The 26,563-nt window shown below is 37.9% G+C and overlaps 1 protein-coding gene across 1 annotated transcript; it reads right to left on the bottom strand.

Annotated features, from left to right (window-relative positions):
• Positions 1–12,557: 12,557 nt before the first annotated feature.
• Positions 12,558–25,453, bottom strand: LOC127979148 (leucine-rich repeat-containing protein 3B). The gene is made up of 2 exons (XM_052584359.1): positions 25,267–25,453; positions 12,558–17,582 (listed from the first exon to the last, which is right to left on the bottom strand). Exon 2 carries the CDS (start codon positions 17,467–17,469, stop codon positions 16,684–16,686), a length of 786 nt encoding a protein of 261 aa, XP_052440319.1. The 5' UTR covers positions 17,470–17,582; positions 25,267–25,453; the 3' UTR covers positions 12,558–16,683.
• Positions 25,454–26,563: the final 1,110 nt, after the last annotated feature.

Raw genomic sequence — 26,563 nt, 5'->3', positions numbered from 1 at the left:
ATAGATAGATAGATAGATAGATAGATAGATAGATAGATAGATAGATAGATAGATAGATAGATAGATAGATAGATAGATAGATAGATAGATAGATAGATAGAAGATAAAAGATAGGCACTTCTTCAGCTCATCTCCCATGAAACTCATTCACAGCAGTTGTTTCTGAGCTCTCGTTCAGTCATGGTGTTCTGCCCTCCTATAACATAATTAAGCAAATACAGACTCATAGAAGAGACACAGGGCCAAATCCGCCCTCAATGAGGAGTGAAGCCTCCGCCAGCAGAAATTAATTACCAAAAGATTTCTTCAATTGTTGGAAAGCAAAGGGGCGCGTTATTGTGCTGGTGAGCGGCGGACTGGGAGTCGCTGTGAGCTGGATGTTATTTCTGTGTTTTCCACACATCACCTCTCCGGCATGCCACAGCCGTCACCGCACTCGCTGCCAGATCGCACGGCTGGGAAACTGTGAAAGCCTTTCTCTAACAAGCTGCCTGGATCCCAAATGAAAGCAAACAGAAGGATTGCTCCACCAACTACAACCACTCCATTTACATATCTCCATTCCTAAAGAGAGCCTGGGCTCATTATGAAGGGAGGAGAGAAAAACACAAGATAACAGGAATAATAAAGAGGCATTTTATCCACAGGCAAAATGATGCAACTGCATGTTAGTCGAGCCGCTGTCACAAAAAGTTTCACATTTGAGGGCCACTGGACTTTTAGCATGTGCGACACCTGCTCGACCCTCCGGTCTCGAGTCCCACGGAGGAGATGGAAGGATATAAAACAGGAGCAACGACAGTGAAGGATGAGAGAGAACCAGGCCTGGATGTTTTTTGTGTTTTGGTCTTGTTTGTGCGTGGCAGTCGTCCGTGAGGGACTGCCGCGCTGTTTTGTTTTTATTTTGATTATTAAAGTCATTTTGATTGTCTACCGGTTCCCGCCTCCTTCCCAATGAATATGAAGTTTGTACTGCATTAGTGTTTCATTAGTGCCAAAACCAGGGAGAAGGAGGGACGTGCTGCTGAAGATCCGCGGTGCCATCGAGCAGGTGAGGAAGTGTGCCGCCGTTAGTTGCCGGGGACAGGCGAGCTCGCTGCCGGCTGCCTGTGAGGGAGCGGAGGAGTCGGCGCCATTCGCCAGGGGGCCGGAGCCAGCTACCATCCCTGATGGAATCACCACCTAACAACCACCCCCCAAAACACACTAACAACCAATAAGAACACCTTGATCACCAACTAACAACTACCCAAACACCTTGGAAACCACCAGAACACTTAAAAAAAAACCACAAAGAACACTGCAATAACCAACTAACAACCACGACCCAAAACACACTAACATCCAACAAGAACACCTTAATCACCAACTTACAAACACCTTAGAACAACCAAAACACCTTAACAACCACCCAAAACCTAACAACAACTTAAACACCTTAAGAACCACCCAAACACTTAAGAAACCACAGAAACCCTAAAAACCACCCAGAACAATTTAGCATCCACCCAAACACATTAACAATCCACCAAAACACTTAACAACCACACAAAATACCCTGGCAACCACCTAAAACATAACAACCACTCAAAGCTAAACTCAAACATTAATAACCATCGTACAATCAACAAAACACATTGAAAAACACCCAAAATACCACCACCCAAACTCCAACAACTGCCCCAAACACTTTAGCATTCATGCAAAACATAACAACCTCCCAAAACACCTTAACAACCACCCAAAACCTAACAACAACTTAAACACCTTAAGAACCACCCAAACACTTAAGAAACCACAGAAACCCTAAAAACCACCCAGAACAATTTAGCATCCACCCAAACACATTAACAATCCACCAAAACACTTAACAACCACACAAAATACCCTGGCAACCACCTAAAACATAACAACCACTCAAAGCTAAACTCAAACATTAATAACCATCGTACAATCAACAAAACACATTGAAAAACACCCAAAATACCACCACCCAAACTCCAACAACTGCCCCAAACACTTTAGCATTCATGCAAAACATAACAACCTCCCAAAACACCTTAAAAACTGCCCAAACATCTTAACAACCGCCCAAAACACCTTAAAAACTGCCCATACATCTTAAAAACTGCCCATACATCTTAACAACCACCCAAAAACACCTTAAAAACCCCCCAAACATCTTAACATCCGCCCACAACACTTTAAAAACCACCCAAACATCTTAACAACCGCCCAAAACACCTTAAAAACTGCCAAAACATCTTAACAACCGTCCAAAAACACCTTAAACCCCCCCCAAACATCTTAACAACTGCCCACAACACCATAAAAGCTGCCCAAACATCTTAACAACCACCCAAAACACCTTTAAAACCGCCCATACATCTTAACAACCACCCAAAAACACCTTAACCCCCCCCCAAACATCTTAACAACCGCCCACAACACCATAAAAGCTGCCCAAACATCTTAACAACCACCCAAAACACCTTAAAAACTGCCCAAACATCTTAACAACCACCAAAAACACCTTAAAAACCGCCCAAACATCTTAACAACCGCCCAAAACACCTTAAAAAACGTCCAAACATCTTAACAACCGCCAAAAACACCTTAAAAAACGTCCAAACATCTTAACAACCGCCCAAAACACCTTAAAAACCGCACAAACATCTTAACAACCGCCCAAAACACCTTAAAAACCGCCCAAACAACTTAACAACCGTCCAAAACACCTTAAAAACCGCCCAAACAACTTAACAACCGCCCAAAACACCTTAAAAACCGCCCATACATCTTAACAACCGCCCAAAACACCTTAAAAACCGCCCAAACAACTTAACAACCGCCCAAAACACCTTAAAAACCGCCCAAACATCTTAACAACCGCCCAAAACACCTTAAAAACCGCCCAAACATCTTAACAACCGCCCAAAACACCTTAAAAACCGCCCAAACATCTTAACAACCGCCCAAAACATCTTAAAAACCGCCCAAAACACCTAATTTTCCCAAAACATAACAACCACCCAAAGACCTTGAAACAACCAAAACACATTAGCGACCATCCAAAAACACCTGAAGAACCACCAATAGCCACCTATCAACTACACAAAACCTATTATCACCCAAAACACCAAACAACTACCCAGGCACATTAGTAAGCACCTCACAACCACCAAACATAGGAACCACCAAAATGCATTACTAACCACCTCAAAGAACTTAGCAACCACCTAACAACTGCCCAGAATATCAAGCACCTAAAAGTGATTCAAACACTTAGTTTCAGGCTGCTGTTGTAAACTCTCGTCAATAATCAACACACCTATTTGATGGCAATAAAGCGATAAAGGTTACCACAATAACATCAAATAATGCTAGAATTGAATCACAGACGTGCTCAGTCTCCACACCCTACTGATGTTTTTTCTTGCTCAATGTGCTGTAAATGAGTAAATGAGTTGTGAAAGCCACTTTGTGAGTGTTTGCTTTGAATGCGACACCATTCACAATCACATCTCCATCTCAAAGCTTCAGTGATTCACACGAAACACAATGATAGTGAGTCAGATAATGGCAAACTCACGCCATGACTCAGTTGTAGATTTTTATATTTTCTCAATCTCTTCTGTTATGTAAGGTGACATTTTATTGCTCGTCTGTGTTTTTCCTCACAGTATCATCGGCTTCTTGTTTTTGACATTTCGCTCTATAGTCTTTGTGATCATGATTTAATAATGTCATCGCCAGTTTAGCTGGATAAGATATTTTTGGTCAGGCAAGTGTGACTATTACTATTACTATGTGTGATCAAACCTCTTAACACCAAGTATTAATGCAGATTACAGTATGTGTCATTCTGCAGCGCTTAGATGTTTCCTCCAGAATCTGGTTTCACACAGTCTTTGAGGACAAAGAACAAAAGACCTAATACAGACGTTTACCACTATGAACAATAATCTAAAACAAAATCAGGAGAACTCTGGAAATGAAATGTTATTTTAGTTTGTGTTATATAGATTTATTTGATGTCTGGTCATTATTTTATATCAGTCTCAGACAGCATGCTGATGCATTTAATGCTGTTTGACTCAGTAACTGCAGTAATAGCGTTTTCTTCTCTCGTTCTTGTCAAACTCCAGGTATGTCACATTTTTCATTCCCATGCAGAATGTGTGGAGATACAGAAGGAGCTTTCTCTCTTCACTCGCACCTCGAGCTTCCAGAGTGAGAGACAGAGAAACAGGAGGAAATGAGGAGAGGAGAACAGAAAGCAGCTCAAGCTGCCAAACGGCCTGTTTGCTTGCTATAAACAGACACATTCAGGCGTGCTGCTGGGTCTGAGCAAACATGAGCACACCAAAGCCTTTTCCATCACAAAAAACACCGGTGATGAGCCTGAGAGGAATCACACACAATGAAGAGACGAGAGGTCAAACACTGTTCATCTGATTAACAACAACTGAGAATCTCAATCAAACAAAACCAGACAGACAGACTGAACGATGTCACTGATTACAGATTACATGAATAACACTGTAGTCAGTATGTAATCAGCAAGAATCATTTTAGGCAATCATTAACTGCAGTTGTGTGAATAATTTGTAATCATGTAATCCATAAAAAGTAACTGTAATTTGATTACAAACATCTTAAAATATAATATAATCTATCTACAAGTGGAATCAGATTATGTAATCTAGATGACATGTAATCAGTTGCAATCCAGCACTCGACAGACAGACAGACAAAAAATAAATAAATAAAATCAATTTTGCGCAATAAAGTGCCTACCGTTTTTTAATTATTTAAATATTAGTATGGAAACATGCTTCATTTAGGAAATGGTGTCCAGATATCATCTCAGAAATAAAATAATTGTGCATTTTAAATTGGTTTTTGTGTGTGAAAATGTTTTTTTTTTTTTTCATTGAATAGGCATAATAAATTATTATTTTTTTCCCCTTCTTAACAGCAATGCAGAAATATTAGAATAAATAAATAAAACTAAGTGTAAAATTAAAAGAGAAGACTACGTTTTTTAAATGTTTTTTTTTTTTTTTTTTTAAATAAACATGAAATAAAATATTAGGTGAAAAACTAATTGAAATTGGTTTATTTAGAAGTTCTAAAATTTCTTAAACTATAACTGAAACAAACTAAATGAAATAGAAATATTACAAAATCTATAAATGAATAAAAATGGCAAAAAATTAAAACCTAAATTAAAATAAAAAAATAAGACCTAATTAAAAATATTAATAAACATTCTGAGAATTCATAGCCATGCTCTCTCTATTAAAGCCACTATTTCACAAAAAAAAAAAGTGCTTTGAAGACTAAGAGATGCAGTATTTAATACCTTCATGATAGCTGGGTTTCATATTATGAGGAAATACAGAGGTTATTGAGTCCTATTGTACATTTGGGGAAAAGCTCTATTGCTCTAAACAGACAAAGCCTCTTGATTTAACCATCAGCCCATAAAATAGGCTCTCCTGTGTGTGTGTGTGTGTGTGTGTGTGTGTGTGCGGTCTGAGCATGGATTTACACACTTCAGCGGCTCCATCATGCTTCAAACGTTCCCTCAGATTTGAAAGCCTGTCGAGCTCCTCACGATCACTAATTGCAGAGATCACTTCATAATTTCAGACAGCATATTTTAGCATGCAGAGAGTTTGAAGTCCTGTGAGATCCGATGCCCATGAGATTCGCAGATTCATGCTGTGTTAAAACACGCGTGTGTTGCCATGGACGACTCACACAACCTCTGAGTGTCATATTTAGCTGTTCCAGTGTTAAAAATACATTACAATAACAGACTCCTAAACAGTCAAGTACAGGAGACTCAATGCACATTCATCAACTCATCTTACAAAACCGCTGAAAATGAGCTGGAATTGGGAAACAAAAGCTAAATAATAGGCCGGAAAACAGATGAAGGGAAAAAATACCAATAGTTTTTCCAGATTTAAACACAGTAAATTGTTTTTTCATGCACTGATAATTTTTTGGGTGATTCCTAACATATTTTGTTTTCAGACTAGTGGAGAGAAAACACGAAAATTACACTATAGGTGTTGATTTTATTGCAATTTTCCATTTGCATATACAGATTTCAATTAAAATGCATAAATCTCCACTTCTGCATTACTTAAAAAAGTGAAATCCATAATCCCTCTTGATTCTAATAAAGTCAACATAATAAAAAAATTTTTTGAATCTGGCTTCATCCAATGTTCAGATTACTGTTCTGGAAATGTATGCAAATGTGTATATTTAATTAGACAATGCCACATTTGCATTAAATCAGTCTGGTGTAATTGAGTGTTATGGAGGATGCTGCGTGGAGGAAAACATCCACTCGCTGGGCAATTCCGGATGGAGGCGGAAGGTGGATGTAGGTGTGGAAAACTATTCCGGTTTGTGAATTTAAACATCCTCCCACTGAAAGGTGAGGCGTACAGATCTTGCGTAACACAGCAGGAAGGACAAAACATGCCAGTTTCATTTTCTGTAACTTTATCCACTGCTAGGAGATATACTGTTAGCTAAAAACATATATCGTAACACATAAACATATACTGTTTATATAAGCCTACATCTTTTGATGAGAAACATCATACAAAGACTTTAGTGAACCATAATGAAAATGAGTCTTTGAATCAGAATTAAGAAATAATAATTAATTGATTCAACATGGGAGGCTTCTCAGCCTCCCTGGGAGAGTCTATGCCAGGGTACTGGAGAGGAGAATTCGGCCGATAATGGAACATCGGATTCAGGAGGAACGGTGTGGTTTTCGTCCCGGTCGTGGAACACTGGACCAGCTCTATACCCTTTCCAGGGTGCTGGAGGGTTCATGGGAGTTTGCCCAACCAGTCCACATGTGTTTTGTGGACTTGGAGAAGGCATTCGACCGTGTTCCTCGCGACATCCTGTGGAGGGTGCTCCGGGAGTATGGGGTCGGCGGCTCCCTACTTAGGGCTGTTCGGTCCCTGTACGACTTGGTTCGCATTGCCGGCAGTAAGTAAGACCTGTTCCCGCTGCATGTTGGACTCCGGCAGGGCTGCCCTTTGTCACCGGTGGGGCCGGAGAGTGTCCGGTTTGGGGACCATACGATTTTGTCGCTGCTTTTTGCGGATGATGTTGTCGTGTTGGCATCCTCAGACCAGGACCTTCAGTGTGCATTGGGACGGTTTGCAGCCGAGTGTGAATCGGCTGGGATGAGAATCAGCACCTCCAAGTCCGAGGCCATGGTTCTCAGTCGGAAAAGGGTGGATTGCCCACTTCAGGTTGGTGGAGAGTTCCTGCCTCAAGTGGAGGAGTTCAGGTATCTTGGAGTCTTGTTCACGAGTGAGGGAAGGATGGAACGTGAGATTGACAGACGGATTGGTGCAGCTTCTGCAGTAATGCGGTCGCTGTACCGGTCTGTCGTGGTGAAGAAGGAGCTGAGCTGTAAGGCAAAGCTCTCGATTTACAGGTCAATCTACGTTCCTACTCTCACCTATGGTCATGAGCTGTGGGTCATGACCGAAAGGACAAGATCCCGGATACAGGCGGCCGAAATGAGCTTTCTCCGTCGGGTGGCTGGGCGCTCCCTTAGAGATAGGGTGAGAAGCTCGGTCACTCGGGAGGAGCTCAGAGTAGAGCCGTTGCTCCTCCACATCGAGAGGAGCCAGCTGAGGTGGCTCAGGCATCTATTTCGGATGCCTCCTGGACGCCTTCCCAGGGAGGTGTTCCAGGCACGTCTCACCGGGAGGAGGCCACGGGGAAGACCTAGGACACGCTGGAGGGACTATGTCTCCCGGCTGGCCTGGGAACGTCTCGGGGTCCCCCCGGAAGAGCTGGAGGAAGTGGCTAGGGAGAGGGAAGTCTGGGCGTCTCTGCTTAGACTGTTGCCCCCGCGACCCGGCCCCGGATAAGCGGAAGATGATGGATGGATGGATGGATGATTCAACATGCAAACACTTCAATGAACAGCAATGAGCATGAATAATTGAATCGGTGTATTGAATCAATAAATCAATTCACCACACAGAGACTTGTGAATGAATCATTAAATAATTGAAGGAATAAATGCATCAGAGTATTGAATCAGTTCACCGCCCCCAGACTTCAGAGAACAATAAATTACTGAATAAATAATTGAATCAGATGTTTGAATCAATTAATCAGTTGACAACACATTGACTTCAGTGAAAAATGGTATAAATGTCGCTTTGAATCTATTAACTGATTCATAAAAGAGAATTGAGTCAACAACGGTGCAAATGAGTCTTTGAATCAGCCTTTTGAATCAATGAATCCATTCACCACACAGTGACTTCAGTGAACAATGATGTAGCTGAGTCTTTGAATCAGTGTTCTGAATCAATTAATCCATCAGTGAACAATGGAGCTTTGAATCAATGAATCAATTCACCACACAGAGACTTCAGTGAACAATGATGTAGCTGAGTCTTTGAATCAGTGTTCTGAATCAATTAATCCATCACTGAACAATGGTGTGAATGAGTCTTTAAGACAGAGCTTTGAATCAATGGATCAATTCAAAATACAGAGACCGAGGTGAACAATGATGTGTTTTCAAACTTAATAAAAATATTGAATAAAGATACTATAAGAAATAATCTCTATCTCAGCCCTCTCAAATTTATGTCTAATCATACGCTTTTTTAGGAAGTTTACTGGCCAAATAAAAATCGTATTAATGTATATTCACAATGTTGCAAACATTGAGAATTTATAGTGCATATTCAACATATCTTTCAGCACTAAATGCGGAAAAGTTCTGGCAAACTATGTTAATACTTGATGATCTGTGTCTTCAGAAAGGTCAGACAAATGAGGAAGTTTATGCTTTCATTGATGCAAAATCACACATTTCTCAAAGACCCTCCTTAATCATCACACTTTTGTGCAACAGCTTTGTTATGTGCAAATAGGACACAATCGTCTCTGACCGAACACTTCACACTTAAAGGAATGAACATCCTGTCACTATTTAGCTCAAAAATGCATGACAAATAATTATTTTACGTCACACAGTGTACATTGCGATGAATTTCCAGGTTAATTATTTCTTTAAGGAAGCTCGGAATTCTCATGCAGTGCAGTTCTGACATTGTAAAAAAAAAAAAAAACACTAAAGTGTTGTTCACATTTCCTTTCGGCCTCAGAAACTAATTGGAAAGAGTTTCCTCATTAGTGGAAAATTCCGGATGCTCTGCATGCATGAGGCGTCTGGTTTACCCAAACACTTCATTAGCATACACCGACTCTGACAGAGCACACAGACTTCATTTCACAAATGAAACAATCATTGCCCGAGCGAGACATTGTGCTTTCTCTGTCATAAGATTAATTATTTAATAAGAAAGTAAATCCTCGCCTGGCCGCGTGATTGATATGAGCTTTTTTAAATTGGATGCTATTGTTAATGTGTCACAAAACTCCAGCTTTAATCCTTCCTTTTTATTCAAACTCCATTCAAACCCAGAGCCGGAGGGGTTTGTTTGTTAGCCAGCGATTCAAGGCCAAGAGCATGTGAGGAAGACAAATTCAAAGAGGTTTTGCACCTCAACTAAATGAAAAACCACATTTAAGATATTCTCAGAGAAAGAATTTCGCAGATCCCAGAAATCCAACATCTGAACTCGCTAGTAAATTTCACAAGCAATATAAAGCAAACAGCATTGACTTAAAGGTACACATTTAAAGACTGAAATTGTATATTCTTGTAAAACATACTCCGATAAAAATACAAAAATTCACAGTGCATGAATGCTCCTGATTGCAACCTGTGAGCAATAACTTTATCATGGACATCATGTGATCACATCATTAAATTTCTTGTGCATCTTTTCATTACAAAGACTGTGAGATGCATCAAGGCCCAACATATGATCCCAACCACATAAACACAATAAACTCGATTTCTCTGGAGTGCATGCATCGCATATGATATGAACACTGGTTTTATTGCATGTAATCACACAGCAATCTGTGTCCCGAAACACATGATGAAAGTTACAGAAGGTAGCAACAAAGCATCATCTCAACGATGGCTCAACTGTCTCTCGGCCTGTATTAATATTTATAGAGCATGCAAACGTACTTCCAGAATCCACAGGGACTCTGTCTTTGGAGCGCTCAAAGACACGTCTGCGCTTCCAGACTCACATAAAAATAATGAAATCTGAACATGTTTGGGCCTGCGTGCAATACAAACGTCATGTGACACGCAACACCGCCAAAGCAGATATTCATCTTCTGCACCCTAGACTCCAAGAGGATATTAAATATACCATAATAAATGCCCTGAACATACAGTACGTATACGGTTGTGTTATTCAAGGAAGCCATTACAAAAAGGAGGTTTTAAAGGAATAGTTCATCCAGAAACTTAAATTGGCTGAAAATGTACTAACCCTCAGGCCATCCAAGATGCAGATGAGTTTGTTTGTTCATCAGATTTGGGGAATTGTAGCATTAAATAAGTAGTTCACCAAAGGATCCTCTGCAGTGAATGGGTGCCGTCAGAATGAGAGTCCAAACAGCTGATAAAAACACCACAATAATCCACAAGTAATCCACCCAGCAGATAATGTCTTGTGAAGCGAAAAGATGCTTGCTTGTAAGAAACAAGTCCTTTATTAAGACATTTTTTTTTACTTCAAACTGTTGCTTCCAGCTAAAATAAAATAGACTCCTCTTATCCATAATAACGCTTCCTTCAGTGAAAAAGTAATCTTATCTGAATCAGGAGAGAAACATGCACGGATCAAACGCCGTTTACAAGCCAAACACAGAGTAGTGTGGATTATTGTGATGTTTTTATCTGCTGTTTGGAGTCGTATTCTGACGGCACCCATTCACATCCATTGGTGAGCAAGTGATGCAATGCTAAATTTCACCAAATCTGAAGATTAAACAAACTCATCTACATCTTGGATTGCCTGAGGGTGAGTGATTATCATCAAATTAAATTTTTTTTGTGTCAACTATTGTTCAATTAATTATAAAAAAGAAAACAGCAAGTAACATTGAATTAAACATGAAATGCATAAGTAGAAATAGTATATAAAAATTTATTTTTTTAAAGTGCATGTGGCTTGTATTTTCGTTTAGCAAGAGCTCGGATCAAAACAGTGAATTTCTCTAACAGCAAGGACACAGTAAGACACATTAACACTGGAATAATAATTGAACTCAAAGCTTTGAGTACGAGGGTTGAATACTGGAATAAACTGACTTAAAACTCCAAAGCGGAGCTGACAGATTTACCTGACACTTTTTGTAAGGACTGTAATGTCTGAGGCTTCATCTGTCCCTGCAAGGACGTGTCAACCTGTCAATGCTTTCACAGCTAATTTAAAAACATTTCCTGAATCGCTCAGGTTTTTGAGTTCTTTTGTTTCTTAAATATTCGCCTTTGGGAGTTATGCATTTTAAGCTGATCTTAAATTAGACGCTGTTTGATTTATAATTTCATTTGAAGAAGGGAACACAAGTACTGAAACATCACAGCACCTCAAGACATTTTTCATCATTATTTTCATAAATAATCCTCAAATATTTACAAGGTTGAAAACACAATAACATCAAAGGTGATCAATATGCATCAATTGATTAAGAAATATTAATATATCTATGGAAAACTGTGAAGATGTGACCTGTGATATGATAATGAATACTGGGTTTTCTGTTGCAATAAACCAAATGTGAGAACATTTCAAAACCAAGAACATGAAAACGTTTTTAAAAGCAAGTATAATTTGCATAAAAAAGCATGCACAAGCACACTTTACAAACAAAACACTTTTCCAAAAACTATTGTGACACTGTGACTCATACATCCATAAAACTTGCTTTTGATGCTTTGCTCTCCAATACTACAGATTCAGACTTTATTTTAGCATTACAGTTCTTATCAAATCTCATTTTATTTATTTTATAATAGCTTGAAAATTAATTACAAATCATTAAATCACTTTGAAATCTTTACAATTATTCTTTAAGCACAACATCCTCCAACAGATCCGAAAGCGTTTGCCTCTCAGAACCCGTCACTGAACCCGTGACAAACCGTGTTTCTTCTCCCTTCAAACGCTTTTGTTTTCATTTCAATCCTCTCAAATTTGGCCTCTTGTCAGAATTCGGCCCTTGTTTTATTCATGAGCCTCTACTTTGCATCTCAGCACCAGAGAATTGGCACTGGATGCAAATTTGACACCATGCATGCTTTTATTTTTACCAAAAAGAGAAATAAATATTACTGCATGTGTTTTTTTTTTGTTTTTTTTTGTGGTTTTGATGATATTGTTGGCTTTGTATGCTGGTAAAATTTTAATGAATGTATAATTAATCAAATGTTAATACTTAAGTATGAAACACACATGCACCTTACTGTCAGTCTTTTAAAATGCCTTAAAAAGAAGCACAATTTTGCTGTCTCAAGCCTCAGACATGCATCTTAAAATACCCCCTATGTAGGCAGCTTGCTTAGTTTTGTAATGGAGCCGAAAAAATAGTCTATGCATACCAGGAACAGTGTAAATTAATCTTTTATTTCATTTTCTCTACATCATGCATTTACAATGAGATGTACCATTGGTCCTCCTCCAGTTTTACGTCTTCAAGGTATGCATTTTTTTTTTTAGCAGAAGTCAGTTTCATGTATACAAAAGGCAAAAAATAAATGAACTAAATTATACAAAGATGAATTACCTTAAAAAAAATACACGTTAATAACAAAGTAAGAAACACATGCCGCAACTCTCCTCTACTTTTTTCCAATGAAAGCCCTTTCACATGATTCGCGTTTGGTTCCCCAATGCATCAAAAACAATGCGACGAAGCATCAAACTACAGTGTTAAACCACGTCCTGAGCACTAGCAATACGTTTCCAACAGTAAGTTGGCCAAAAATGCTGTGCAATGGGACACAATCACAAGCATTATAGATCATATTTGATGTTAATCTGATGCAAAAATACAGTGCAGAAACCAACTATTCAAGAAATGTTGAGAAACTTGCTTTGGTTTGGACAAAACCTCACATTTACATGCTAAAGAAGGTTAACCTTGTACATTTTGTGGTCAAGCAATCTTACCATTTGATTTGGACCCTTCTAAACAACAACCAACCATTTCCCAAAGACATGCATCCAATTTGAAAATCAAAACAAGATGCAAGATAGACTGATGTGCATATCTGGTTCTGGAACGTCAAATGCATTTCATGTCATTCAGAGAAAAAGTTAGATGTGTCTTTGTTTTGTTTCTCCAAAGTATAAGCAAACAGCAGGACTTTAGGTTTTATTACAAATATATTTTCACTATTTTCAAACTTTTTGTAACCTTGTCAAATCACCCTTTAGACACAATCTGCCATGCTTTTCACGCGGAATCCAAAACTTCACGCAGCATTGAAGCCGTGACACGAATCATGTGAAAAGGCCTCGAGAAAACAGGAAGAACAACATCATGTAACAATTTCACTCTAAAAGTCCTTCAGTAAGTTGCTAACTTAATTAGTTTTTCCTCATATCTTTGTGCAGTAAATACGTATTCCATTTGAGGCCTAGTAGATTCGAGTTAGGCGAGACCGAACAAAACATTTCAAAGCAAAAGTTATCAGTAGCTGGAAGAATGAGAGACATATAGACGAGTATTTCAGGCACTTAGAAAATCTCTCCCCCGTGTCCTTGGCTACAGCATGCTTCACTGTGGAGTCTGCATTGAGAAACGGCTTTCTTTCCCAGCACAATACAGCGTGTAGAACAACCGCAGTTAGACATGGCAAAAGACTACATAAGTACATTCAGACACAATTCTTTAAAGGGATTTCAGGTACCTTCCTATTCAAACAGCAAGCTCTTTATCTACAGTAAAGTCAGGTTCTCCTAATGTTCTTCTAAAGTTCTCCTAATGTTTCTGATGAACCGATTTAAAGTCATTATAATGGCACTGACCTTGGAATTTAATTACCGTTTAAAAGTTATTTTTAAAAAAGCACTTCACTGGATACACAATGATGAACATACAATAAAGAAACAATACTCATTCCACTCAGAAAACAACCACAGTATTTCCAATTTGTGGATTTGGTACTAACAATATTCTGATGATTTTACCCCAATAATCAATGCCACATGGGTCACCCAATCTTGACTATATGGTTACATGTGATTTTGAAACTATCACAGTATTTCCAATTAGTGCTCATGGTAATAATTAATTCTGATTAGCATTTTATTTTCTCCAATGATTAATGCTTTACATTTAGTCCCCCACTCTTGAATATGAATATATATATATATATATATATATATATGTATATGTATATGTATATATATATATATATATTCATTTCGCAATCCGTCCCTTTGCGCCACCTGGCAGTAGTTATATATATATAGTAGTTATATATATATATATATGTGTGTGTGTGTGTGTGTGTGTGTGTGTGTATATATATGTATATATGTATATATGTGTGTGTATATATACCAATGTTTTAATTTAAATTTGACATTTGATTCCCCAATTTTTAATAGAAGTATATGGTTGCATCCATCATAATACCATTTGTTTTGGACGCCACCACAGTAATAACAGCTTTTGGACATCATGGAAATACCAAAGTATCTTTGAATCAAATGAATGCAATGATACATGAAAGCAATCTGAAACTTACTATATCATGGTACCACCACAATCCGTTTTCATAAGGGCTCTGATTTCTTCCTGAACTTGTTCCCAGCATCCTGTTTTCCATTTCCTCTCTTCTTCTGCCATCTTTCTATCCTCTATCTCTCCCTGGGGCTTTGCTTTGCTGGACTCAGCAGTCATCATTAAGAATGGGGCCAGTAACAGAGTGACAGCTGTAATTTTCTGGCCCGAATTACTGTACACACACAATAATATCAATGAGCGTCAATGGCCCTACAGCCACAGCGCAAGGGGAAGCTGAAGTTCCTCATCCAGGATGTATATTTTTTTTCCTGGACATCAAATGTTAAGCAAGAGTTTGGTTTCAGGGATGTAATCTTACGTTTATGAAAATACACTGGCCATCTCATAGATTACACATGACTAACACAGGGCTTGGGAGCCTCTTTTTACGCACGGTGAGTAACGACATCAACAAAGAGCCTCACAAGTAACGTTACGGACAAAAGTTTCGGATGGAGGTATCAACTACGTTCCTCGACTACGGTTCAGAGAATCACGTGACAAGCACCACACCAGCACTGCTGTGCTCTACGACTCAACGATTCACGATTGAATGTGCACGAGTTTTAATGCGAAAACCTAATAATAGTTTCAGAATGTTGGAAGAAATGTCCCATCGCTTCGCTAATGAAGGGTACGCCTTTTAAAGGTCGTAAAATGAATCGCAATTGTAGCTAATCTACACATGCCTGGATGATCGTTTGTCTTACAAAACTTGGTAGCATCAAAACATCGTAGGGTTTTACAAATCATTGGAGTCTATCAAGATTTGCACCTGAGATTTGATTTCTCAAAATACCTGTACTGGTCATTAGCGACGCTTAATGATTGACGATCTGTATCTGTACTGATTGACTAGTTAAAATAGAAAATGACTCGTGTCAATGTGCCTGAAGACAAGTTCTCGCTCTAAAGGTGGGATTGGACCACGTTTAAAGGACAACTTTGCGATTGTTTTAATGCCACCTGGACATCGTGTTTAAAAGACTCTCTTGCTCTCTTGTAAGGACAAAGGGTTGGAAGTGTATCACAAATTGTTCTAAATACATACTCAGAAACAGGTGAGCACATTGGAAAAAGAGAAGACAGGTGTAGTGCGCTAGCTAGACAACATTAACAATTCATTTCAGATTAAACAACATCCCCATTTAAGGCCCGTTCATGCCAAGAACTATAACTATTATGATAACCATATTAGCATCCACAACAACAGACAATAACGTTCTGACAATAACGCTGTCGTTTCATCAACTGCTGCTTTGAATGCTCAAGGTCTTTAAAGTCAAATGGATTCTGATTTCCTGTAGATGTTTTTAGCATTTACCACCTAGAAACATTTTTATAAAAGTAATTGCAATAGTGCTGTCAAACGATTAATCGCTATAAATCGCATCCAAAATAAAAGTTTTTATTAGCATAATGTATGTGCGTACTGTGTATATTTATTATGTATATATGAATACACACACATACAGCATATATATAAAAAATGCATACATGTATATATTTGTATTCATATTATTTATATCATACAAAATATATACATTCATGTGAGTGTGTGTGTGTATTTATATACATAAATACATAATACACACACATATATTATGTAACCAAAAACTTTTATTTCAGATTTGATTAATCACGATGAATCGTTTGACAGCACTTATATATATGTAAATACATGTAAATATCTTATATACTGTATGTGTGTGTGAGTGTATGTTAATATTCACAGTACACACACATATAAATTATGTAAATAAAAACTCTTATTTTAAATGCGATTAATCGCGATTAATCATCTGACAGCAACAATATACTGTTGTCACTGTAGCTGTGATGGTAACTTCCACATTCTCTTATAGTTATCGTTATAGTTATCATCATTGGTGTGAACGGGCCTTTAGTCTCTGGGATCGTGCGATCTTCGTAACGTCACACAACCGTGCTGATGTCCTCCGGTTCGTCCGGTTTCTTGGGTTTGCTCGGAAGCGATTTTAGGTACTCAAGGTGTCGTCTCGCGTCTTCCTGGTTCTGCCGTACATAGTACACAACATAAGAGATAACCATTGCGAACCAGCCGAACATGGTCACCAACATGGCGTAGTCGGTGGTCCGCTTGGCCAGGTTGCACAAGTCCGCGTCCACGGCCAGGAACGGCTGGCCCTCTTGGTCCCTCAGCTCTGAACTACGGCACAGCACGCGTGTGGCGGCCTCATGGTTGTGGGCCATGCCACCCAGCGCCTGCTGCAAGGCGCAGTCACAATGCCAAGGGTTGTTGTCCACCATCACACGTGCCTTCAGCCGTGCGAACGCGTCCTTGTGCACGCTAGTGATCCGGTTGTGGGAAAGGTCCAGCACTTCCAGAGAGCCCTCCAATCCGACGAACGCCCCCTCCCCGAGGGTTTCCACAGCATTATGGGAGAGATTGAGCCTCCGAAGCATCCTCAAGCCATGAAATATGCGATCGGGCACTAGAGATATGTGGTTTCGGTCCAGCTGCAGCAGCTGGGTGTCCGGCGGGACGTCAGGTGGGATCTCCTTCAAGCGTGACAGACTACAGGTGACGTTGAGGCCGTGCGGAGGGCTTTCGGAGCGCTGGCAGGTGCAACCCTTGGGACAGGTGCTGGCAGACGGAAAGCACAGGACTATGAGCACCAGGCTCTGCAACAGCAGACACATGGGGATGGAGCGGGAAAGCCAAAGGTCCAACGGCGTCATGCTGACAGGCAGTCAACATACTCGACACCCGGGCCGTTCACGAGAGCCCCATAACGGGACTGCGTCATCACCAAGAGCTGTGGGTCTCGTCAACTCTCATCGTCTGTTTGAGCCTGCGGAGGGAGAAGACACAGTGAACACATACACTAACAAGTCAACAAGTTAATTTATGGGTGGGAATGACACCTCTCCTCCATCACCTCTCCAAGAGAATGTGCCACTGAACACAGGGAACATACAGACCTCAGAGAGGCTTGTCAGAAAAACTGACATCAAGTGCTATGTGGCTTACTCAAGTCTACTCACAACTCTGTCGATGGATAATGTATGCACATTTTCCTTTTTTTGTTTGTTTTAAGGAGTAACTGTATTAAAAATGACCATTTGCTTACATCAGCAATATAATAGGTGCATCTGATCCGAGATATTATCATAAAATTTGGTATAGGCTGCATTTATTTGATCTTGACAGTAAAATTGTGAAATATTACAACAATTTAAAAGAATTGTGTGCTATTCAAATATGTTTGTAAAATGTGCTGCTGAAGAAACATTTCTTATTATGAATTGATAGTTGAAAGTTGAAAACAGCTTTTTCAGATTAATAGAAAATTAAGAAAAAAAAAATGTTGTCTTTAGTGTCACTTTTGATCAATTTAATGTGTCTTTGCTGAAAAAAATTCTGAACTATTTTTTTAAACACACACACACACACACACACACACACACATGTTTGTTTTTGTGAAAAGTGGGGACATCCCATAGGCGTAATGGTTTTTATTCTGTACAAACTGTATATTCTATCGCCATTCACTAACCCTACCCCTAAACCTAACCCTCACAGGAAACTTTGTGCATTTTTACTTTCTCAAAAAAACTCTTTCTGTATGATTTATAAGCATTTTGAAAAATGGGGACATGGCTTATGTCCTCATTAAGTCACCCTCTCCTTGTAATTCCTGTGTCATACCCATGTCATTATACAGAGTTGTGTCCTGATATGTCACAAAAACATGCCCACACACACACAGCCTATATATTATTATACTATTAATATGATATAAAATCTGCATTATTTTGTCACCCTGTAAACATTGGGCATTGATGACACATGTTGTTCAATAATAAGTATTTACAGTAATTATGGCCTGAGCAACGATGGTGTGAGGATCCTACTGGAATTGCTCCATTTATTTTCTTCTTTGAATTGAATTGAAATTTATTTGACAAGTTTATAAAATTTTACAAAATACAAGTATTCCATACACTTTAGAAAAACTGTCGAGGATAAAAACACAATAAAGCCCTTGGCTTGTTTCCATTGCAGCCCTCAATGTTTTTCTTCAAAGTGAATTGCAGTTTTAAGGGGCCTAAACATACCCTAAAACTTTGCACACGTGTCTGAACTGGTGAAAATTTACATCTGATATGGGAGGAGATCCGCCTTGTACTTTGACAAACTCCTCCTAAAGGTTTAATCGGATGATCGTAAAATTTGGTGAGGGTTAATTGCAAAGATCTTGAGTTTTCATCAAGGGGCATGTCCCTTGGCGGCCTGACAAAGTTTGATGTTTCGCCATGAAACAGGAAGTTACTGTAACTCAGGCAAGCAATGTCTGATCTGCCCCAAACTTCACACGTTTGATAGATGTTCTGTCCTGAACACATATCATTGCCCATATTCAGTTACAGTCATAGCGTTACCTGCTGGCCACAGGAAGTGACATGTTTAACACTGTTAAGGACTCCTAGCAACCTATTAAAAAGCATCAAAAAGTGTTAAATAGGCTGGCAACAAGCTAGAAACATACTAAAACATGCTAGAAACACTTAGCTAAGTGCTAAAGCATGCTATTAATGTAGTGAAACCGGAAGTTGCTGTAACTCAGTCATGCAGTGTCCAATCTGCCCCAAACTTAACATGTTTGATGAGAGTCTGACAAAACAGTGCAAAACATTTTTTAAACAGAAAAAAAGCCTGTTGCAACTATGGCAACTTTTCATTGTGATTGTGATTAGGCGTGCTCCGATCACGGTCGGCCGATCATTAATGCGCATCTCGTCACTAAAGTTATTGCAGTTTTAATTTTTATATTATAAAATTATAATATTATATTATATATAATATAATATAACTTTACCCTCCTTAAATAGCTTGATTGTAGTTATGGGATCATTTACAGCCAATCAGGTTTTATTTTAAAATAAGCCCCCTCAGATTAACACAAGACCTAGCACTGTTCACCCCGTCAGGGTTTAAAATATTTTACCACTCAATAGACGAATAAGCAAACAACTCTAATCCCAGAAAGCTTGACTGCAGTTTAACTACTTTAAATTGAGCAACTAGTCATGCAAACTAAGCAGCATCATGAAGGCACTCATTGAGACATTACAGAAAGGTCATCTATCATAAAGCGTTTGTATTTCAGGCTGGGAGAGAAAGCTATAATTAACACACAGTAACACGGAGCGCATGCCGCTCACGTACATACAGTACATGACGCCAATCACGGATTGATGTTAACGACTGAAAGGTGAGAGATAAAAGCAGCTGGAAGTCGGTGTCACCTGCACATTTCTGAGCGCGCTGCATTTAGTGCACGGAAATATCAGCGGACTGATTGAGCGGAGCAAACGCATGCTGGTTTACAGAGGCATGCACATCTGGACCTTTTGTTTGCATCATGCATGTGAAGTGTTTTCTAATTTTAGAGCTGAAAAACAAATGCAGATATATCAATATAGATGTAAAAATAAGTATCCTAGGCGTCCTGACATGACGCGGTCAGTGACTGTTCACTATAGCTGAGTCGAGTGTGTGTGTGTGTTTGTGTTGCCTGAGGCTCTTGAGGGCCAATGTGGACTGAATGAATGACTCTCAGGCCCCTGTCCAGCTGATGTAATGCGTGGATGTGTCACATGGGATATATGATGGCAGCTCTCATGCGTTTTGGTGCAGACTATTACAACTGACAGGCCATCACAGAAAATGAGAAAATGATCACTCATAAACTGTCAACAACAAAATACACTGTGAATCCTTCCACAAATTTTCCCCTTAAGGATTAAAAATATAAAAAAAAAAAGGTCTTGATTGAAGCGTTATGAGCCTTTTACAATCAGACCAGCTCATACATGATTAAAAAAATTGCAAACTTTCATTTGAAGAAAAAAAAGTGTCAGACAAAAATATAAGACTAAGATAAGAAGTACTTAACAACTTCAATGAGGAAAATAAAATTAACCATGGATTCCCTACAAAAAAATTAACCCCAAGTTATTCTAGTTAGACTACGGTAACACCAAATTAATCATGTTTCGCTACACTAACTATAAGAATGGTTTTAGTAGTAAAACTGTAGTTACATAAATTATAATCAATCGCCAAAAAAAAAAACAATGGTTACTACACTTTCACTATAATAAAACCATGATTAATTATCATAAGAGAAGCACTGCAAATGAAGTAATCGGATTTAAAACAATGGAAAAATATATTGCTTTAAAGAATAATTTAAGTTTATTGCAAAATATTCATATGTATATAAATATTTACGAATTTTGAAAGCATAGAAAGACCAATTAGATGACATCAATCTCGTTTTGTACACCGCAATGCTCTGATTGGTGGAATTTTCTCTACAGCATCATGGGTAATGTAGTTTTTCACCACTAATTCAGCTCTTAAACACAATCATTTTAAAAATAAGTTGTAATAATGTCAGCAGAAGGTTTAAAAAAAAGCACATACTATCTATTAACAACCTCTGAGCTCAGTACATCTGTCTTTACAGGTTTACGAGGTATCGTAAAAAAATTAATTGTTCTATGGAGGAAAATGAATGGAATTTACTTCCAGAACCTGACTATCACTTTAGTTTCCTGATTGATGATTGTTGCCCATAGCAATAAAGCATAAAAGGAAAATTATGTTTCCAATAAAGCTACGCTCATATTCTAAGTAGTAATCTATTTGAATAATTTCCTCTCAAATCAATAATCCATGTATATTTGTCATAAATGTACCCGCCTCACGTCAGGGTCCTAATCATACTGGGTCTATTCTGCCATTATGATGTGCTGATTGTATATTATCCCTTACTTATGAACCATCTGGACTCTATCATCATTTGTTGTTTAAACATAAAACTCAAGTTTCTTATGGAGAAACACTTTTACTTTGACATGGCTCCTCTGCATGGATGGATCTGATAGTTTGAGGTTTATGGCCTCTGATCACCTTATAAGAAAGCTGTACAAGACCTTAAACCAAGCAGACATTATTTTCTGTTTATTGATATGAAAAAATAAATAAAAATAGCATCTATCAAATGCCTGCTTTGGGATATCATGTAGGTATCAATATATGTTAAAGGGAATTCATATTGTGATTCATACTTTTTACTACTAGAATATGATTATATTAAAATATAAATAGATTCATTTGCTGGTAAATTACCCCCCAAAATATGCAACTTACAAGCCTCTACATTGTGAGTAAATCCCTTGCATATGCGATCTTCACTCTGGGCGACTAAATGATGTCTGATATTAGCCAATGGCTAATAAATTCTCAGATTTTACTCGCAAGTGTGTTATTTAGAGGCTAAGTTTAAGTTTAGCACATATTTATGTTCACTTGCTGAACACTCTCTGAGCGCTTCAGAGTTTCAATCTCCATCAAGTGAGCTGTGCAGTTTTCAGTTCATCTGAATGGATGTGCAACACACCTGTATTTGACATACTGAAGTTAACCCCTGAGATTTTAAGTAAATATTTTAATTATTTAATGGCACATTAGCATGTTTAACATTTATTTTTTATCAGTTTTAATAATATTTTTTTACGTAGTATTTACATAGCTATTGTTATTATATGTCTTAGCAAAAACATTTTAATTATTCTTTTTTTTCATTAATTTATTCGTTAATGGTATTAACTTGCAGGCAAACCATGTGTACCTACTCACGAACCCCCTGCAATTCCCTCATCAACCACCAGAGGTGGTGAATTGATGCACTACATGTAAACGATATTCTTTTTTGTATTCTCATGTCAGAATAATGGCGTTCCTTTGGAATTCTTCAGCCTTTAAGAACTGACGGGTTTCCCGGTAGTGGGCGGAGCTAATGCACAAACAGCAATCTCATTGGCTGGCCCACACCTATTATCCACCCTGTTTTGATTTCAGCAAATCAGTTTGAGCGAATGCACAAAACCTGATTAATATTCATGAACCCAGCAGCCCATTAATCCTTAGTAATCCTTAGTGCGTTTTATATTTCTTATTAGTAAAATGCGTATCATTATTATCTTTACACAATTTTTATAACTAATATGCATTCTAACGTGGTTATCAAGTTTATTTCTTATTACTTGGGTTCGATTATTAAATAATACATGATTATTATAATGCTTGACTGACTGATATTAAGAGTGTACTTCAGATTGTGTTTTCACTTTTTTAACGTTAGTTTGTAATGTTGCTGTTTGAGCAAAAAAAATATCTGCAAAAGTTGCAGCGCTGAAAGTTCAATGCAAACCGAGATATCTTCTTTAAAATTCTGTTTAAGTAGTTTAATGCCTACAAAAATGGCTCGGAGGGACTACAACGGGCTTCTTCCCAGGTCTATTACATCACAAACTCAGATAAACCCCGCCCCCAGGAAAGCAGTAGCATTTACAAACAACAGTATCTAAAAGTATGAAGAAATGAGCATTGAAAACATTTTAGACTCCACCCATAAACACAATCAAGCATAGAAAAAAAAAGTCCACCACCACCTCTTTGAAAAACTGTGCCATTTTTCAAACTTTTATCAAATATATCAGTCTTTCAATGAACCTTTTCCATTTTTAAATGCCAAGGTATCCATAGTGGGAAAGTCGAACTTAATATAAATGAACAGTAACAAGGTAACTCACATTTTACTACTAAAATAAGATTAAAATATATTGAAATATGATTATTAAAATTACATTTATTGTTAAATTACCAAAAATGTGTACATAACTTATAACAAGTGTACAGTTATAGTAAAGGAAATCCATGTGGTGATTCAAATATTTTACTAAATAAAAATAAAATAACAAATATATTCATATATATTAAATATTAAAATATCATTTTATTAAACACTTTACATAATTTAGAGTAGCGTATAAGTAGAGTATTATTATATTAATAAATATCATTTAATTAAATTTTCACTTTTTCACATTAAGTTACATATAACCAAATTACTGTAGAATCACTGTAGAAATATTATTTATTTTTCTATTCAAATTACCAATAAAAAAGGAGAGGGAGGGGTGTAAGCAGACTGAAATGATTGTTGAAGTCTGTCATTTTACCCAAAGCCCAGTTTTTTCTTTTTAAGAAACAAATGCATTGAAAATAATTCACCATAAGATCAAGAACATGCATTTAGAAAATGAGTTGGGTGACTTCAGTACATGTCGACTTTAAAAATGTAAAACATCTATGCAAGATGCACTCTCAAGTATTAATATTGCATGTGATTTGCTTTCGGGGAGCACCTTTTTTCTTCTAAGGTTGTGTATAAATTTATTAGACACTGGTTATGAATTACATAAATTACAGATGCTCTCGGCATTAAAAGAATGAGTGCATACATACTCATCATGAATGGAAGAGTCATAATAAGACTGCCATCAGGTTTTAATATTAAAACACATTGATCGAGATTAACAGGCAGAGCTTGGATCTAGGCCACAGCTCGAAGAAAGCCAAACAGATTCTAAAGCTTTTATCACTACCACTGCCATAAACATAACACATTAAATTCATAATGTGAAGATCATGGAGCCGGGGGAAAGAAAACATAATGGCTTTCTTGTGCTCTCAATGATTCATTCATTCAATACAGCTTTGAATCAGTGCAAAAATTATGTTTGGCTGATATTTTATTCAATTTCCACATAAACAATCAACGTCTGGTGGAGAAATGGTACAGATATATATATCATTTGATGCATTTCTATTCTAACACATGCATTATACTTCTCATTGGATTTGAGAGAAGTATTAAAACAGGGAGATCTTATAGCACAAAGAATCAAATATAGTTTTTAGACACTATTGCTCACTTCAATCAGCAGATCTGAATCTGACTTTGAAGTAGTCTAGTGTCAAATGTGATAACAATCCAATCAGATAGAAGCAGCATCTGAGCTTTGATCCAATGCATTATCCCTGATTTATTCCTAGTGGCTCTTGCATGAAATCTGACCCTTCCGGTGTGATCAAAGCGAACATCACCTTCTTCCAGCAATTTCACAAGCAGACAGCATCTCAAAGACAGGTCGAAATCAAAAAGCCAAGTGCTAAAAATAACTTTTCTCGACTTGTAAAGCAGCGAAGAGCGATTTTACAGATCACAGCCGAGGGTCTCCACACCCTAGTGAACGTGAAACATGATTGCGTTCAATAAGCATGATTATTAGTTCCATTATGAGATTAATCAATAACTGCAAATAAGTTGCTCATGCATGGCTGGTTTAGATAAATCAGACATGCCTGCTGCATGCAAATCTAAAGAGCACAATAAAAGCCATCAATGACCTGTCAATTGCTATTCAAAAGGTGCATATCATTTGAAACGGTGCAATAATTCACTCACATACAAACACCATCTGACGCACGTACAATAAGCTTATTTTATACCATGTAGTTCTCAGCATGCAAAATGCATATGTGACACAGACGAATGCATGTCAGTCTTGTGTGTTTATGTGTGGCTGAGCAACAGGCGACATGCGTTTGTCTCTTACCTGCGACAGAAACACTCATCGATCGCCGCATCCGTGACTCTCACATCTTCGGGGAATCATTTAAACACTTGATATGACGCTCTCGCTCGTTATTTCACGTGAGCTCTCACATATTTCGGAGATTGTTGCCTTATGTTCGTGGCAAAAGCCACGGGAGTAACTGGGAGGGGTTCGATCGCGCCGTGGTATTGGCGTCTGAATCGCGAGCGAATGGTTCTTTTAAACCGATTCCTCGGAGTGATTCAGTTGAGCCGATTCGCAGCGTTTATACATTACAGTCTTAGGGAGAAACAAAATGTATGCGACATTAATAATAAACCATTAATAATACTATAATACATAAAACAATTGCACTAATGCTTCTCGAAATCGTAAAATAATCCACACAATCACTGTTATGGATGATGGTGGCTAATGAAACACCTGTTTGCACGATGAGATATACAGTACTTTCCAAGAGGGACATTATTGTTAATGTTTTATACACTAAAATTAGCATGATGTTAACAACACGGCATTTGACACATATACGTATAAAACTCCCTGCTAAAAAAAATATTACATCAAAATAAAAACATAAAATGGACTATTGGGAAATATTTTTGTGATCAAAACAATCTGAGAATTGTAGTTCACTGTTGAAACGAACCACCTGAGCGAACCGATTCGCTCAAATGAATCGTCCTTCCCAAGACACCATCTCTCGGTAGCGCGCGCGTAGTGTGTGTGTGTGCGTGCGTGTGTTTATGTGTGACTCCAGCCCTTGTTTCTGTCATTTTCGGCTTTAAATAGTCGAAGTTAGTCTTTCTGAAGGATCCCACGTCAATATGAGAAAGGAAATCCACATGAAACACGTTTTGAGACTTGTTAAGCGCTCAATTATTATTATTATTATTCACATTATTACTAATGCTATGTTATTTAATGTGATTCAGTTTTACCCTGATACATAAAAAATGTTTTAAAGGTTCCAAAAGGGTATTTTTGCAGTGATGCCTTAAAAAAAAAAAAAAAAACTTTTTGGTAACCCATAAGAACCTTTTAATGAACAGTCTCTAAAATTACATTTTTGAAGTACATTTTAAAAAGCTGAAGAACCTTTTATGGATTTGAAAGGTCCCATGGATGTTCAATGTTTTTCATAGAACCACTGATGCCAATAAAGCGCCTTTATTTTTAAAAGTGTATTTACTGTACATGGTACTGCAATGCACTTTAACATGACTATAGTTTAAGTCAGTGTCTGTGTAGACAAAACCCTTAAAATGTTGACAAAAACAAATAATAATCCATTGAA

Source organism: Carassius gibelio, chromosome B19, assembly GCF_023724105.1.
Source record: "Carassius gibelio isolate Cgi1373 ecotype wild population from Czech Republic chromosome B19, carGib1.2-hapl.c, whole genome shotgun sequence".
NCBI classification, from domain to species: domain Eukaryota; kingdom Metazoa; phylum Chordata; class Actinopteri; order Cypriniformes; family Cyprinidae; genus Carassius; species Carassius gibelio.
This window is presented reverse-complemented; position numbering and strand designations above follow the sequence as displayed.